The 17516-nt window shown below is 42.7% G+C and overlaps 1 protein-coding gene across 1 annotated transcript in view; it reads right to left on the reverse strand.

Moving 5' to 3' along the window:
- Window positions 1-16384, reverse strand: part of LOC126473775 (UDP-glucosyltransferase 2-like) — an 89301-nt gene extending 72917 nt beyond the window's left edge. The window contains exons 1-2 of the mRNA XM_050101040.1: window positions 16285-16384; window positions 3596-3790 (exon numbers count right to left, since the gene is read on the reverse strand). Of these exons, the coding sequence (XP_049956997.1) occupies window positions 3596-3781 (186 nt within the window). The 5' untranslated portion in view covers window positions 3782-3790; window positions 16285-16384. The remainder of the gene's footprint in view (window positions 1-3595; window positions 3791-16284) is intronic.
- Between the last annotated feature and the right edge of the window lie 1132 nt (window positions 16385-17516).

Here is a 17516-nt window from a genome sequence, read left to right on the forward strand (position 1 = left end):
ATAGAGTATCCAGTATTAGAAACAGAATTTAAAAGAGCTTTGGAGGAGTCAAGACCAAATGAGGCAGAAGGGATAGATAACATTGCATCAGAATTTCTAAGTCATTGGGGGAAGTGGAAACGAAGCGACTATTCACGTTGGTGTGTAGAACATATGAGTCTGGCGAGTTTCGGTAAATCATCATCCACACAATTCCGAAGACGGCAAGACCTGACAAGTGCGAGAATTATCGCACCATCAGCTTAACAGCTTATGTATCCAAGTTGCTTACAAGAATAATATACAGAAGAATGGAAAAGAAAATTGAGGATGCGCTAGATGACGATCAGTTTGGCTTTAGGAAAGGTAAAGGTACGAGAGAGGCAATTCTGACGTTGCGGTTAATAATGGAAACAAGACTAAAGAAAGATCAAGACACGTTCGTAGGATTTGTCGACCTGGAAAAAACGTTCGACAATATAAAGTGGTGCAAGGTGTTCGAAACTCTGAAAAAAGTAGGGGTAAGCTGTAGGGAGAGACGAGTCATATAGATATGTACAACACCCAGAGGGAATAATAAGAGTGAACGATCAAGAACGAAGTGTTCGTATTAAAAAGGTGTAAGACAAGAATGTAGCCTTTCGCCCCTACTCTTCAATCTGTACATCGAGGAAGCAATGATGGAAATAAAAGAAAGGTTCAGAATTGTAATTAAAATTCAAGGTGAAAGGATATCAATGATACGATTCGCAGATGACATTGCCATCCTGCGTGAAAGTGAAGAAGAATTACATGATCTTCTGAACGGAATGGACAGTCTAATGAGTACACAGTATGGTTTGAGAGTAAATCGGAAAAAGACGAAGATAATGAGAAGTAGTAGAAATGAGAACAGTAAGAAACTCAACATCAGGACTGATGGTCACAAAGTAGATTAAGATAAGGAATTCTGCTACCTAGGCAGTAAAATAACCAATGACGGACGGGTCAAGGAGGACATCAAAAGCAAACTAGCTATGGCAAAAAAGGCATTCCTGCCTAGGAGAAGTCTACTAATATCAAATATCGGCCTTAATTTGAGGAAGAAATTTCTGAGAAGGTACGTCTGGAGTATAGCTTCATATGGTAGTGAAACATGGACCGTGGGAAAACCAGAACAGAAGAGAATCGAAGCATTTGAGATGTGGTGCTACAGACGAATGTTGAAAATTAGGTGGACTGATAAGGTAAGGAACGAGGAGGTTCTACGCAGAATCGGAGAGGAAAGGAATATGTGGAAAACACTGACAAGGAGAAGGGACAGGGTGATATGACATCTGTTAAGACATGAGGAAATGACTTCCATGGTACTAGAGGGAGCTGTAGAGGGCAAAAACTGTCGAGGAAGACAGAGATTGGAATACATCCAGTAAATAATTGAGAACATCGGCTGCAAGTGCTACTCTGAGATGAAGAGGTTAGCACAGGAGAGGAATTCGTATCAAACCAGTCAGAAGACTGATGACCAAAAAAAAAGTGGCACATTGATTTTCACCTGCCACATAACTTCGCAATGTAAATCGTGTATCACTGCGCAGATCAGTCATGAACAGAAACATGGAACTTCACTCTATTACACACTGCAGTTAGATATGAGGTATAACGAAGAAATATTGCCCACTGTTTGGTGATGCGCTGAGCACCTCTGTCGTTAAACAGTCTCTGGCAAAGGGTCACACTGTCCATTTATCCAAGAAAGCGAAGGCGTATGAATGTTGATATTGTTATTGCCAGTACTTGCAAAATCATTCAACATAGTTACTACTGTATGAACATGAGTGCTACGTCCACTGTCCTGAATGTGCACATTGTTTACGGCACATTACTACAGTATAAACGATTTTTGGCGATCAAAGATAACTGTTACCAAATGAAATTATATTTTTTGCTATATACAGAACTCTTTGGAGGAAGTGAAACACCAAGACCGAGAAATGTGATCACAATGAAATTTATTCCATCAATTAGGGACATGACATAAAACAATGATACGATTTACAGACCTGCACAATCACTGTGACAGTGGAAATTCAGAATGGAATAGCGCCACCAAATGCTGGCGGCAGAGCCGCTAGACGGCATGGCATGAAATCAATAAGCACCTGAATATGGACTGTTGAATACTCTACCACGCGGATTGTAGGTGCGTTCACAAAGCATCGACTCTGGTTGGAGGAGGACCTGAACAAACAACTTACCGACCGACCATCTCCAAGACATGTTCGATAGTCTACATATCACGTGAATGGGAAGTGGCATCCGTCATTCTTCGAACAAGGCTTGCACATTCCTCGCCAAATGCGTCTGGGCGTTGTCCTGCTGAAATATAGGATGTGGAATAGTCTGCAGGAGTTGCATGGCCTCGGCTGTAAGACATCCATGATGTAGCGGTAGCTGTTCAGATTGCCCTCAAGACATAGGAGAGAAGGTCGCATGTTATAGGCACTTGGCATTTGTCCGCTATGCCGCACACAATAATGCAATCTACCCGATGGCGTTCACTACAGCGGCGCCGAACGTTTATGCAACCAGCACTCGAGGAAAAGATGAAGTGGAACACGTCCAAAACCACTACATTTTGCTACTCGCCACGCTAGTGTCGTTCGCTTGTCCATTGCAGTCTGCGCTTCTGACGGGTTATTCTCATTGAAAGCCGACAGAATGGCGTGCATGCCACCAGTCCATCCCTCAAATGACAGCGTCCAACAGTCGACATGCGCATGTCCGCCCCGTAGAAATGCTATATCATGCCAGATCTGAGGATGAAGCTCTTCTGTCAGTTATGTCCAAGAGGACAAGATGGCGCTCACCTAGAGCTGTGGCCACTTTGAGGCGTCCGACATCCTGTCGGCACTGCGTACTGCCCTCTTCTCCCCATGTTTCCACACACACCTCACTATGCCCCATACGAGCCGCGATGTCACGAACGACAGACCCGCCTCCCAGAGATGAATCATTTTACCCTGATCGAATGCACTCACTTGCTGGTACTCCCTGATATTCCACCCTGTGATGTTGGCGAGGCACAGCGGCACTTCGATACATGTTTTCACTTCCTGTGATGGCTCCACACTGACTGAACGTTCTGTAACACTGACACAAGAGTGCGCTGTTGGGCCTACATGCACGCCGTCTCTCTGCCATTTAAATCACTTGTTACGGCTCTGGTGTTCTATACGTCCACTTATCTTGTGTCACATCACTGGTTCTGAGAGTTCTACTTTTTACAAATGGTAAAGCATAATTTAAATTATACAACTTCGTTTGAACTACTATCAAGCTTCACACTGCTCAAAATTGCCTGGAGATCGTTTGGTCATTCTCAGTCACAGTAAACACTAACAGCACCTATATAATTGATGTAATACAATGCAAACGAATAGCTACCATTCACTCATCAGCCACATTTCATGTCGCACAGGATTAGTCACCGTGAAAATCTCTTAATATGTTTCAGGATGCTTTATAATAATTAAATTAGTTATTGCCTCTCACAGGATATTTGATGCTTTTTCTCCACTCACAGGCTTTCTTTAATATTCATAAAAATGAAGGCGTAGAGTGCTAGCTGGCTTACCTGAATGGGGTGGGTGGTGATGAAGGTGACCTGGTGGCCTCGCCTGGCCAATTCCAGCAGTACAGTCCTCAATGGCAACTGGTGGCTGATGGATGGGGTCGGCACCACTGCCAGGATCCTGGCCCCCAGACACCTTACATCCAAAGTCAGCAGGCAGGCGGCTGCCAGCAACACCGCTGTCCTCATGATCGCCACCTACCAGTGGTGGTGGAGAAGAAACCACTATACACGTCATCAGTGACGAACAAGTAATACGCTCATGTGACAAAATCTAAGTAACTTACTTATAAAGGCACGCAGGTTGCTTGGGAGCGCTGTAGGTGGTATTGAACCAGTAGTAGTGCTCATGTCACCCTGTCCAATGACATTAATCATGGTATGTATCTTTGTACAGAATCAATGTAATAAGATTTGTCACTGTTGTAAGAGGTTCCTTAACAGAGAAAATCATCCACTCACGTGGGTCATGAGGAGGTAAAGGATCGACTGTCGATGCCGAGTGTGCATGGTCAGTAAGATTGTGGTTACTAAAAGAGCAGTGGGTCATTGTGATGGCATGTAGTTGTCGGCAGATTAGAAGTAATATTACCTAACGTCGTACCCATCGTCGTGCATTGGCCTTTATTAAATTGTTAATCATGTTACTTACTAATGGAAACAAAGGTCAAAGGTTCAGCTGCCAGAATATTTCAGATTTCAACAACTGAAATTTAAAAGTGGGTGTTATAATGTAGAAACCTGATTAGATAACAGAAAGGAGTTATCACGTTTGAACATGCCCATCACCACGCTGAACAAGATTTTCTCTTTCGCTGGCGTATCAACGAGAACTTTCTCATATCTCTGCAACAAGCAGTGTGCAACTCGCAGCCACGTAACACAGCGTAAGAACAACGGCAAAGGAATCGAAGGAAAAACTGGAGGAGCGCATAGATTGGGTGAAAGGATGAAATAGAAAGCTATCAGAATTTTCCTCAGAGCATAATTTTATATTCGCTAACACTTGGGTTGGGGATCGTGTAAGACGGCTGCACTCGTGGAACAGATATGGAGACACTAGATGGTTTCAGACTAAAGACTGATATTTCGATACCAGATCTTAAAATGTAAGACGTCCTACATCTACATCTACATTTATACTCCGCAAGCCACCCAAAGGTGTGTGGCGAAGGGCATTTTACGTGCCACTGTCATTACCTCCCTTTCCTGTTCCAGTCGCGTATGGTTCGCGGGAAGAACGACTGTCTGAAAGCCTCCGTGCGCGCTCGAATCTCTCTAATTTTACATTCGTGATCTCCTCGGGAGGTATAAGTAGGGGGAAGCAATATATTCGATACCTCATCCAGAAACGCACCCTCTCGAAACCTGGCGAGCCAGCTACACCGCGATGCAGAGCGCCTCTCTTGCAGAGTCTGCCACTTGAGTTTGCTAAACATCTCCGGGAACGCTATCACGGTTACCAAATAACCCTGTGACGAAACGCGCCGCTCTTCTTTGGATCTTCTCTATCTCCTCCGTCAACCCGATCTGGTACGGATCCCCCACTGTTCAGCAATACTCAAGTATAGGTCGAACGAGTGTTTTGTAAGCCACCTCCTTTGTTGATGGACTACATTTTCTAAGGACTCTCCCAATGAATCTCAACCTGGTACCCGCCTTACCAACAATTAATTTTATGTGATCATTCCACTTCAAATCGTTCCGCACGCATACTCCCAGATATTTTACAGAAGTAACTGCTACCAGTGTTTGTTCGGCTATCATATAATCATACAATAAAGGATCCTTCTTTCTGTGTATTCGCAATACATTACATTTGTCTATGTTAAGGGTCAGTTGCCACTCCCTGCACCAAGTGCCTATCCGCTGCAGATCTTCCTGCATTTCGTTACAATTTTCTAATGCTGCAACTTCTCAGTATACTACAGCATCATCCGCGAAAAGCCGCATGGAATTTCCGACACTATCTACTAGGTCATTTATATATATTGTGAAAAGCAATGGTCCCATAACACTCCCCTGTGGCACGCCAGAGGTTACTTTAACGTCTGTAGACGTCTCTCCATTGATAACAACATGCTGTGTTCTGTTTGCTAAGAACTCTTCAATCCAGCCACACAGCTGGTCTGATATTCCGTAGGCTCTTACTTTGTTTATCAGGCGACAGTGCGGAACTGTATGGAACGCCTTCCGGAAGTCAAGGAAAACAGCTTCTACCTGGGAGCCTGTATCTAATATTTTCTGGGTCTCATGAACAAATAAAGCGAGTTGGGTCTCACACGATCGCTGTTTCCGGAATCCATGTTGATTCCTACATAGTAGATTCTGGGTTTCCAGAAACGACATGATACTCGAGCAAAAAACATGTTCTAAAATTCTACAACAGATCGACGTCAGAGATATAGGTCTATAGTTTTGCGCAACTGCTCGACGAACCTTCTTGAAGACTGGGACTACCTGTGCTCTTTTCCAATCATTTGGAACCCTCCGTTCCTCTAGAGACTTGCGGTACACGGCTGTTAGAAGGGGGGCAAGTTCTTTCGCGTACTCTGTGTAGAATCGAATTGGTATTCCGTCAGGTCCAGTGGACTTTCCTCTATTGAGTGATTTCAGGTGCTTTTCTATTCCTTGGACACAGCGGCATATGTGGACCCTGATCATAATTTGTCACGAACCACAGATTAAATGGAAGAAACTATATAAAGAGAGGAAATTAAGGGTTTGGAACCTGGATAAATGAAATGAACCAGAGAGTTTGAGTTAGGCAACGACTGGCTTACATACGGGAAGGGAGTACAATAAGAGACAAACGGACGGCTTTCAGAGACGAAATAATTATGACAGCAGGGAATCCAATAGGTAAGACATGCCCTCCTAGAAATCATTGGATAATACAGGAGCCATTGAATTTAATTGACAATAGAAGCAAATATAAAGAAAAAAGGCAGCGATTGATATAGGCGAAAGTGATTTTTTTTTTTTATGAACAGCCTTGTGATTAGGTTGATGCATCTCATCAGGGATTTAAACTACTTTGTGAAACCAATGGCACTTCACAATTCTGGGCTGCTCAGTTTCATGCTGAGCCTAACAACTCGCTAAAAGATTCATATAATCTTCCAAATCACACATGACGATGTTTTTACCACAACACAGAGAACACAAATCTTTGATCCTCCTATTACAGAACAGAGCGACTCCTCAAGCTACACAGTCCCTAGGGGAAAAGCTCGATAGACATCCACACTGAATTTTAACGTCAGTTTTACAGCCACTCTTGCGTACACGTGTCAAGCCTTGACACCAGTCAATATATATTATTTTCGACGGTATGAACCGTTACTTATTTCAACGTATGAGAAAAAAGACGTGGGTACTAGGCATACTCATAGGGCAGTTGAGTAATCATATGTTTAAAATTCATTGTTCACATGTCACCCCTTCCTTACTTCCCTTTACCTTAAACTTCCTCTGCGATTTCCCTCCTCTCACCACTTCTAAGCCATTCCATTTTTGTGAAATAGGCCGATCAGAGAGCTAAGGCACATGCTAGTTAGAACATATCAATAAGTCTCGACTCAGCTGTCTTTCTGGATAAATATTTGTACACATTTTAGCACAGGCTCCCTTGCAACACATGCACGCAGCGCTCTCTAACACTCCCACCGCACCTCGTTGCATGAATGTCACTGGAACAGTGACACGATGGGTATGTATTGCACAGTCAAGTAAATCTCATACAAACCGAGGCTTGCTGATGTGTTCAAACTAGCATGTGTGCTATTCCTCGTATTACACAGCTGTCAGCTGTACTTGCATCAGGTTGCTGTCATAGGTTGTGTGTTATAGACTAGTGGACTGCCAAGACTAATTACAGATAGGGTGGTCTGTAATGTAAAAGAAAGAAATGTGTGGCGTATTTAATGGTTACCTATGTGGAAAATTTTCCAGGATGAGATGCAGGGTGTACTGTAGCAACTCCATGTAGTCGACTATTACATCATGTAATACCAGATTTTGCTCGAATTTTTAACAAAATGAAAATGTGATTCCCTAACACCAGACCGCGACGAAACAAGAATGTGGTTATGAACAGCAAATGTCTCGGACTAGCCAATTCATTAAGATATTTAACAAACTTCTAAGTCAGATCACAAACTCAGGATCGAACAATGACCTGGGTAACCATCTTACCGATTTTATAACGTGACTTTGAATTTTGACGTTATCTTTGGGTAAAGAACATGCTCCTATTAGACAGGAAGCTATGATTTATATCTACAGAATGGATGGTGTGTTTGACCTGTGGAAGACAGTCTAATTGTATTGAATGTCAACATCCACTGTGCGACAGAATAAGTTAGAGTTATCAGTATAAGTGATAAACGTTTTTTATTTGCAAGATGAAATTAATAACCTAGCATGAGGTCACTATAATGTTAGTGTGACACTACAAAGTAGTTGCAAGTGGGTAATTGTCAGCATAGGCATAGCAATCCCACTTTTCAATTAATATGAATGGTTATTAAATTCAGATTTAAAAATCACTATTCAGTATTTTATTTGATAGAAGTCTTATGAACTTTCCAATGTGCAACACAATACATTAGTGTTGAGCCGTGCACGGCTAATGTTCATGCCATTTATTGTTTGTCATCTTCTGCTAGGTACTGTCACCTCGTTTTCTTATTCCATTTACTTGGGTTCACTAACTTCCTGCCTTACTTGCCCGTGAGTGGCAGCAGTAGCGCGTATCGATACGTGCACTGTCGTACCATCTCTGGAGTGACCGATAGTATTTCCGGGTCGTCGTGTGTCGGGAGTTCAGTTGGGAGCTCAGTTGGAAATGGACCAGCAGGGCGGTTGGGACGCAGCACCAGTGCAGTCAGCCGGCCGCGGTGGCCGAGCGGTTCTAGGCGCTTCAGTGCGGACCCGCGTGGCTGCTACGGTTCGAAACCTGCCTCGGGCATGGGTGTGTGTGATGTCCTTAGGTTAGTTAGGTTTAAGTAGTTCTAAGTTCTAGGGGACTGATGACCTCAGATGTTAAGTCCCATAGTGCTCAGAGCCATTTGAACCAGTGCAGCCGGGCATGGAGCCCCAGTGAAGTCCGCACAGCCAGTATCAGTGGGGACGACCGTTGTTTGGTCGTCTGGTCGGTCGTCTCATCGACGACGTGTAGTTGGGACGGTTCCTTCCTCTGCAGAAATGTCGGTTGTGTTTCCTCTGCATGGTTGGGTCCGAACCAGTGTCTCCGGTATGTCGTCCATCCGAAGGAAGTAGTTGGAGTTAGAGACGGACCAGGAGAGTGGTCGGACTCTAACAACCCTACCACAACAAAGTTCAAAATTTAATAATGATTGTGGTGTTGCTCACGCTGCTAAATACTGCAGTTTCGGGCAACAACAAAGTTATTATGTGACAGTTGTCATTAGAGCACAGTTAATAAAGTCATTTCAAGTAATAATGAATAAACTAGGCACTCATCTTTTTGTGTTTCCCACGCTGGTCTCGTTGTAAAATCATGGCTCAATCGTCGAAAATCTAGGTGGTGATGATTCCAAGCTCGGATGCAAAAAGGCCTAGGTTTTATTCTGCTATATTCAAAAGTTTTGTAGATGCACTTCACAAACCATTCTTGAAGATTAAACCTTTCAAAGTTAGCACAATAGTGATGTAAAAAAAATCAGCACTCCGAATTTAAGTTACATTTCCTTTTTATTGCTTTTGTTGCAATATCACGTAACACACAAAACATTACTTCACAATACAAAACATACTTGAAAACATCTTCCTCACAGTCACTGTTAAAGCTCACATTTTATAAGCTGACTACAATATGCGTCTTTCCAACATGACGTCCCAGACTTGACCCTCTCAAGGTCCGACTCTAACTAATAACTGCTTGCGTGCCCAAAAATCAGAGTTACAAGTACGACAAAGATCATAGTGGCAAAAAAAAAGAATACACATAAGAATAATATCATTGCAACATAAACATATCGATGCATCAAAGTATCTCTACATTAATGAAATCAAATCTGAATGTTGTCTCAGAAATATGTCAACTACTTTACAGAAACGCAGTAGAATATTGCTGGTATCGAGAGGTTGAGCTGAGGTGCCGTAATGGTTGCGTAATTCAAGTACCATTACAGGACGCAGCAGGAGTGCAGTCGGGGACGGAGCAACGGTCGGCGACGAAGGAGCATAGGTGATGGAGCACAAGTGAGGTGCGGACAGCCAATACTCGCCGACTGCTGGTGACACACATGTACTGTCAGACTGAAGAAGACTGAAGTGGGGACGACCGTTGGTTGGTCGTTCGGTCGGTTGTCTCATCGACGACGTGTATTTGGGTCGGTTCCTTCCAGTGCAGAGATGTCGGTTATGTTCCCTCTGCGTGGTTGGATCCGAGCCAGTGTCTCTGGGACGTCGTCCGTCCGAAGGAAGTCAGTGAGTTGGAGACGCACCAGCAGTGTAGTAGCGACGGAGCAGCAGTCACAGATGGACCGCAGTCCAGTCGGTCAGTTGGCGTGGAGCATCAAGCAAGCCCTCCTCGCGCAGAGTCGGGCTGGAGCCGCTGGAGGCGTGCACGCGCGGTTGGAGTGTGAGGTGCTGCATGCAAGTGCTACGAAGTTCGTCACCCACCGATACTGGACATGAAAGTTGAGACCTCGCTAACTTACTATCGATCCTTAACTGTTTACATTTCTTCGTTTGATTCTGTGTGTCGTTGTATTGAAACCTTGCGGTCGTTTTTCTGACTGCATGGAGAGGAACTGATTTGGTTGATTGGTCAGTCACCTGTCTCTCAGTTGAGTTGCCTTCCGATTAAGAAATTGTTGGTCTGGCTGCCTGTCTTGCCTAAACGGACGCTAGTGTTACCATTCCACGCCGACCCTTGGAACTTCTGAGCGCCGTTTTGCGTCTGATACGGAGTAACTTCCGTGTTTGGGTTTTAGTTATTTGGTTGATGTGTGGCCTTCAGCCGAGTTTTATATATCCTGAATTAATGTTCTTGTCTTGCACTTAAGGCATGAGATTAGTGTTCCTACAGGGACCTTCAACCGAATTTTACATCAAATCTTTGGAGGCCTTAAGCCATTAAATTATTGTGTTGATGTGTGGCCTTCAGCCGAGTTTTAATATCTTTCAAATTAGTGTTCTTGTATCGCCCTTAAGGGATACGATTGTGATGTTTTTTGTGGGGCCTTCAGCCGAATTTGCTTCCATTGTTTTAAGATAAGGCCTTCTGCCATTGGATTGAAACGCTTCTTATTGCTTAATAGGCGGCCTCCAGCCGAGTTCCATTAAAATTAAAGTGCTAAGGCCTTCAACCTGTTTAGATTGAAGATTTTGAAAATATTTATGGTCAGACCTCCAGAAGGACCTTGTATTTTAAGTTTTTGCTTAGGCCTTGCGTCTTGCATTTTGAGTGTGGCCTTCAGCTGATCTAAACTTAGTTAAGGGAGACCGATTAAGGTTTTGAGTGTTTTGCATTGTTGTGTAATATGGTGTGTGGACAAATAAAGTTTGTATGCTGAGTGCAACTGGCAACAAACTCATTTTGGCCCCTTTCCACGACCTAACCTGCTCTGTCCTTCTATCCCAGGCATTTCAAGCGTTATCAGTGGAAGATTATAACTGTACTGCAAGATAAGATTAATACTGTAGCATGTGGTCACTATGATGTGTGAGTGACTTTCAGAAATAGTTGAAAACTGCTAGATAAAAACGTAGCAACCGTCGTTTCTTACCTATATGAATGTGTATGATATTCAGTTGTAAAGCCAGCCGGTGTGGCCGAGCGGTTCTAGGCGCTTCTGTCTGGAACCACGCTGCCGCTACAGTCGCAGGTTCGAATCCTGCCTGTGGCATGGATGTGTGTGGCGTCCTTAGGTTAGTTAGGTTTAAGTAGTTCTAAGTTCTAGGGAACTGATGACCTCAGACGTTTAGTCCCATAGTGCTCAAAGCCGTTTGAACCATTTTTCAGTTGCAAAAAATACTGTTCCGAATGTTATTTCATCGAAGTGTTAAGTAGTTTCTAGTGTGGAACTACATAAGTCAGTCATCACCAAGTGTACCTTAGGGCAATAAGTGATCTACACGTGTTTTGTACAGTTAGGGAATAATTTTGGTTTCTTTAAAGTGATACTTTACTTTGCTATAAAGATTGAACTCTAGTCAACACCAGGTGTACCGAAACCTGCCACTTTGATCAGTAGTGACAATGAGAGACCAGCCTATGTTTTGTACTGTTATAGAAAAAAATACTTATTTTGAAAATAATACATTTTTTTTTGTTTCTTTGAACTGCTATTTTGCTTTGGTGCAAAACTCGTATTTTCGTCAAGAGCAAAGATCCTCTGTGTGGAACCTTCTCCAGAGACATTGCTACTTCTTGGACTCATAGTAGCACAGCACCCCTTTCATTGTAACCAAGTAGCAGCCGAGTTGATCTAAGTGTTATTGAATCTAATATATCGTATTTTGTGTTTTCCGTAGTTATGCCTACGTATTATGAAAATTTGCAGCTTAAGTGATATACAGCGCTAATGACCATTCCAAATACACGTCATAGAAATGAAATATTGTAATGAGTGACGTCAGTGGCTAAAGACACCGTAGCTCTTTTTTTGGGCGTAGCTCTTGGTGTTATTTACTAACTGAAAGGAAAGATCATACAATCTACAAACCTTGCAGAGACCCTTGGTACCATAGTTTTGAGTGCTAAATGTCACAGCCTTCCTTAGTATGACAACCAATTTCCATGCCTGCTCAGACATAGAGCTCCACTGGAATTTTCAAGAAATGTAGCAAATACAAAGCCAATCAATAGAGGTATATGCCGATAGACTTAGGCAGAGCTTGATTACACCTAATTAGTTTAAAACTGTTAATTGTGCAACCAGGTTAGTAAGACTTTCAGTTAAGGGGTACGACCTAAACCTCAACACAAAGGAACAGTGAAATGAGCAGTTTAAGGTACATTAACATTCTATGTCTTAACTGTTCGTGGATACCTCTCCCCTGTCAAGAATATTAAGAGAACACAATTTAATTAGTTTTCTAGGAGAACTATATTCAGGAAGAAAGGATTTTGTTTGTGAGGAATATTGATTTGAGACTTATTGTGCAAGTCAGTTAATAAAACTTTACTTTCTATTACGAAATGGTACTTATAACTGGTACTGACATTTAAACAGGAGGACTTAAATTCAGGCACTTAATTTTGAATTTAAGCATTTTTTCTGTAGGCTCTCAAGATATTCTGAAAGACGACGTCTGGCATATAGAAAGGTCATGGTACAAGTGTGAGTTATGTGAAGTCAGTAACTATTTGAATGTAGTTTTGAGATAAGTACGTGATTCTTAACATTTATGCGGTTTCCTTAAAGTACGTGAAGGTGTCATATCACTGATAAGAGATTTTGGAACCAAAACTGGATACTTAATTCAATTCTGGACACAGTGCAGCTCGTGATTGACCACATTTGTTACGCTGAATACGATGTATCACTGAGTGAGTGAGTGATTGTTGTTAGATCCGGATACAAAACGTAACCAAATTTCATGTCAATCTTATTTTACTGTTAATTACAAGCCACCATTAAGGATACTGAAAATATTTATCGTTTATAAAAATGACCAGTTTCGCGAGAGATTTTAATTTGTATTGAGCAGACGATTCTATTACTTGTTCAGCGTTTACATAGGTATTCCTTACTCAAACAGCTAGCCACTTTTGTCACGGTACGCTCTCATTCACAAAATTATAGTAATAATAAATAGTCCTATAGCAGAACTCAATGCTGATAGTTCATGAATCACATTCATCAGCTCGCATAATTTCACAAAAGAACGAAGTTCTCAAGACAGCAACCTAATTACTCTACTGGCCATTAAAATTGCTATACCAAGAAGAAATGCTGATGAAAACGGGTATTAATTGGACAAATATATTATACTAGAACTGACATGTGATTACATTTTCACGCAATTTGGGTGCATAGATCCTGAGAAATCAGTACCCAGAACAACCACCTCTGTCCGTAATAACGGCCTTGATACGCATGGGCATTGAGTCAAACAGGTACAGCTGCACATGCAGCTTCAACACGATACCACAGTTCATTAAGAGTAGTGACTGGCGTATTGTGACGAGCCAGTTGCTCGGCCATCGTTGACCAGACGTTTTCAGTTGGTGAGAGATCTGGAGAATGTGCTGGCAAGGGCAGCAGTCGAACATTTTCTGTATCCAGAAAGGCCCGTACAGGACCTGCAACATGCGGTCGTGCATTATCCTGCTGAAACGTAGGGTTTCGCAGGGATCGAATGAAGGGAAGAGTCACGGGTTGTAACACATCTGAAATGTAACGTCCACTGTTCAAAGTGCCGTCAATGCGAACAAGAGGTGACCGAGACGTGTAACCAATGGCACCCCATACCATCACGCCAGGTGATACGCCAGTATGGCGATGACGAATACACGCTTCCAATTTGCGTTCACCGCGATTTCGCCAAACAGGGATGCGACCATCATGATGCTGTACACAGAACCTGGATTCATCCGAGAAAATGACGTTTTGCCATTCGTGCACCCTGGTTCGTCGCTGAGTACACCATCGCAGGCGCTCCTGTCTGTGATGCAGCGTCAAGGGTAGCCGCAGCCATGGTCTCCGAGCTGATAGTCCATGCTGCTGCAAACGTTGTCGAACTGTTCGTGCAGATGGTTGTTGTCTTGCAAATGTCCCCATCTGGTGATTCAGGGATCGAGACGTGGATACACCATCCGTTACAGCCATGCTGATAAGATGCCTGTCATCTCGACTGCTACCGATACGAGGCCGTTGGGATCCAGCACGGCGTTCCGTATTACCTTCCTGAACCCACCGTTTCCATATTCTGCTAACAGTCATTGGATCTCGACTTACGCGAGCAGCAATGTTGCGATGCGATAAACCGCAATCGCGATAGGCTACAATCCGACCTTTATCAAAGTCGGAAACGTGATGATACGCATTTCTCCTCGTTACACGAGGCATCACAACAACGTTTCACCAGGCAACGCCGGTCAACTGCTGTTTGTGTATGAGAAATCGGTTGGAAACTTTCCTCATGTCAGCACGTTGTAGATGTCGCCACCGGCGCCAACCTTGAGTGAATGCTCTGAAAAGCTAATCATTTGCATATCACAGCATCTTCTTTCTGTCAGTTAAATTTCGCGTTTGCGGCACGCCATCTTCCTGGTGTCGCAATTTTAATGGCCAGTAGTGTACATATTCCATTTGCATAGCATTTTTTTTTTTATATTGTCGTTAATAGCAGCTTCTTTCGCCTCCTTCCGGATGGTGTGAGAATAATTTGTGTCCATTTGAGCATCTACACAAAGTGACAACTTGTTCCACTGTCAAACTTGTGTGATGGAAGCAGCAGAAATATCTTGCCATCTGTCTCAACTGCTGGGCCTGTAAACACTAACAACAGACAATAGGCAAAAGTAGATCGCATTTCTAAGGACGTTCTTGTTTCCATATCATCGCGTTGACTGAGAGAACTGGTTGCACATCTAACAAGCACGCCTTTAGTCTGTTTCCATTTCTTGTGTCAGGCCAATCCGATGAAGATTCAAAACACTCCTGATTTCGAAACAGTTCACACAACAGTGTTTTATGAAGTTGCCTTTGCACATGACGCTCTATATATCGGGGATTGTTTCGCATTCACTTTACCGGCCATTGATTTCGCATGGGCCTTACGCTGACACTATGACAGAATATTATCTTTCATTCCATCAATATGTACTATGTTCTACTCAAGCATTATCGTAATGAGACATAACCAGGGTCACAGAGGAAAATTTGTTCTTAAGTTCCAAATAATTATTTAAGAAACACGTTTGCAATGTTCCTGTCTTCCTTGATGCCGACAGCAAAAGTCTCGCGTGAGACTGCATCGTCACGCATATTTGTGGCATTTCATTGATGCCACGGCGGACGGAGGTACACGTGGAACGACAGAGCACGAACGCTATCCGTCACGCCAGATAAGTTCTGATAGTTAAATGGTATCAGCAGTCTCGCTGCTAACCGAGATATAGGTTTATCGCCTTTATCGTTCTGAGCCTTTATAATAAACAGCGTTCTAAACACTGCGCAGATCCTAATTTTTCTACCAGCAGCATCAAACCTTCTGTAGTTCAACATAAATTTCACAGGAGCTACGTTTGACAGCAAACACTGAATAAAATCCTATAAGTTCTCAGTTAAGGAATCACTTCATCGTTTCAATAATCCGCTCCCCAACGCAACTACTTTATTAGCATCGTAAGACCTTCAGTTCAGAGTGTCTTCTTTCGCTGTCATTGAACTCAAAACTGCTTCAACCGAAAAAGACGCCGAAACTCGCTTTCCGCTCTGAATCGACTATGACTGAGCAGGAATATCACTTCAGGCGTATCATCTACCCCCCATGTACCAGCCATTAATGAGTCATCAAACGCTACAGAAATTTAGTTAAAACCGTTTCCTATGCATTTAAATTATGTATATTTCTCTTTATAACGAAACAAATCTAAAATACAGAAAAAATTAGAAGGGTTACGCAGAATTTGCACCACACTTTATTGTGAAAACTCAGATGGGACTAACCACACCAACTACCCGTAACAGCTTAACTAGTTGTCTCACCTGCTTACGAGGGAGCGATGAACTCGTGCTACACGTTCACTCGGTTTCCTGTGCCCACGGCCTGCTTGTGATGTTGGTTGTGCGCATCTCTACTGTCTTTTACAGGCAGTGAGTACTTGTGGACTGAGATGACTCCCTCTTAGTATCACTTATCTAGGCAGCGCTTTGCGTCACGGCGTCCCGGGTACTTACGTAGCTTTCGATTAATCACGCCGACAGCAGCCTTTTATGTCAACAGTAACCCTCTTGAAGAATTCCCTGAAACATTGTGTCATTGCCATTATAGAAATTTACTACCTATTATTGGTTATTTCTTGGGAAACCAAGTGTAGCTTTACGACGAAATAAGATTACGAAGAACCAAGGTGTAAATTTGATCTTTAGATTTCCAGTACAATTGGATGCACTGTATTGTAGTTACAGCTTTTTTTTTTCCATGCAACCTCCGTCAGAAGCGATTGCATCATGCTATTATGGAGAGCACCGATTCGGTGCGTGGAGCTTCAAAACAGATGGAAAGAAATAGTTCACTCTGAAACACGTATGGACTGATAAAATACATAAACCAGATACGTAAAGTTTACCGACGAAAAAGCACTTCTCTGTATAATTTTGCTGAGTGACAAAATTCTTCAAAAATAAATGAAGGAAAGGATCTATTTGATCTTAACAAATCATCAGAGAAAAATGCCTATTACAATAGTGGCCGAGACGAAAACTTGTTGACTATGCTTCGTTAAAGTAACGAGTCAACAAAGTGACAGTAGTGATTTAAATAGTGAAGGGCTCCACCAGCTACGTTTCGTCATTAATAGCCCGGCACACTTTAGAAATTTTGTAGATTTCAATGTACTGTGGGAGTTCATATCGGAACTGCATGTGATGTTTACTTGAGTGTTCTCTTTCTTTGGCCTACAGTTTTTTTTTTCTTCTTTGTTTGTTTGTGTGTTACTTGTTTTATTGTGTGTTTGTTTATTTCTTTGTTTGTGTGTTTCTTGTTTGTTTTGTTTTTGTGTTTGCTGGTTGGTTTGTTTGTGTGTTTGTTGGCTGTGTGTGTGTATGTGTTGTCTTAAAGTATTGCTTCTCCTTTATTACGTAGTGATTCACACACATACGAAGCTTAACTCCAGCTGTTTGCAGACAATGTGTGTGATGGGCCTGGGAGACCACAGGTGCAATAATTTGATATTTGGTTCAAATGGCTCTGATCACTATGGGACTTAACATCTGTG

Source organism: Schistocerca serialis, chromosome 4, assembly GCF_023864345.2.
Source record: "Schistocerca serialis cubense isolate TAMUIC-IGC-003099 chromosome 4, iqSchSeri2.2, whole genome shotgun sequence".
Classification (NCBI taxonomy): Eukaryota; Metazoa; Arthropoda; class Insecta; order Orthoptera; family Acrididae; genus Schistocerca; species Schistocerca serialis.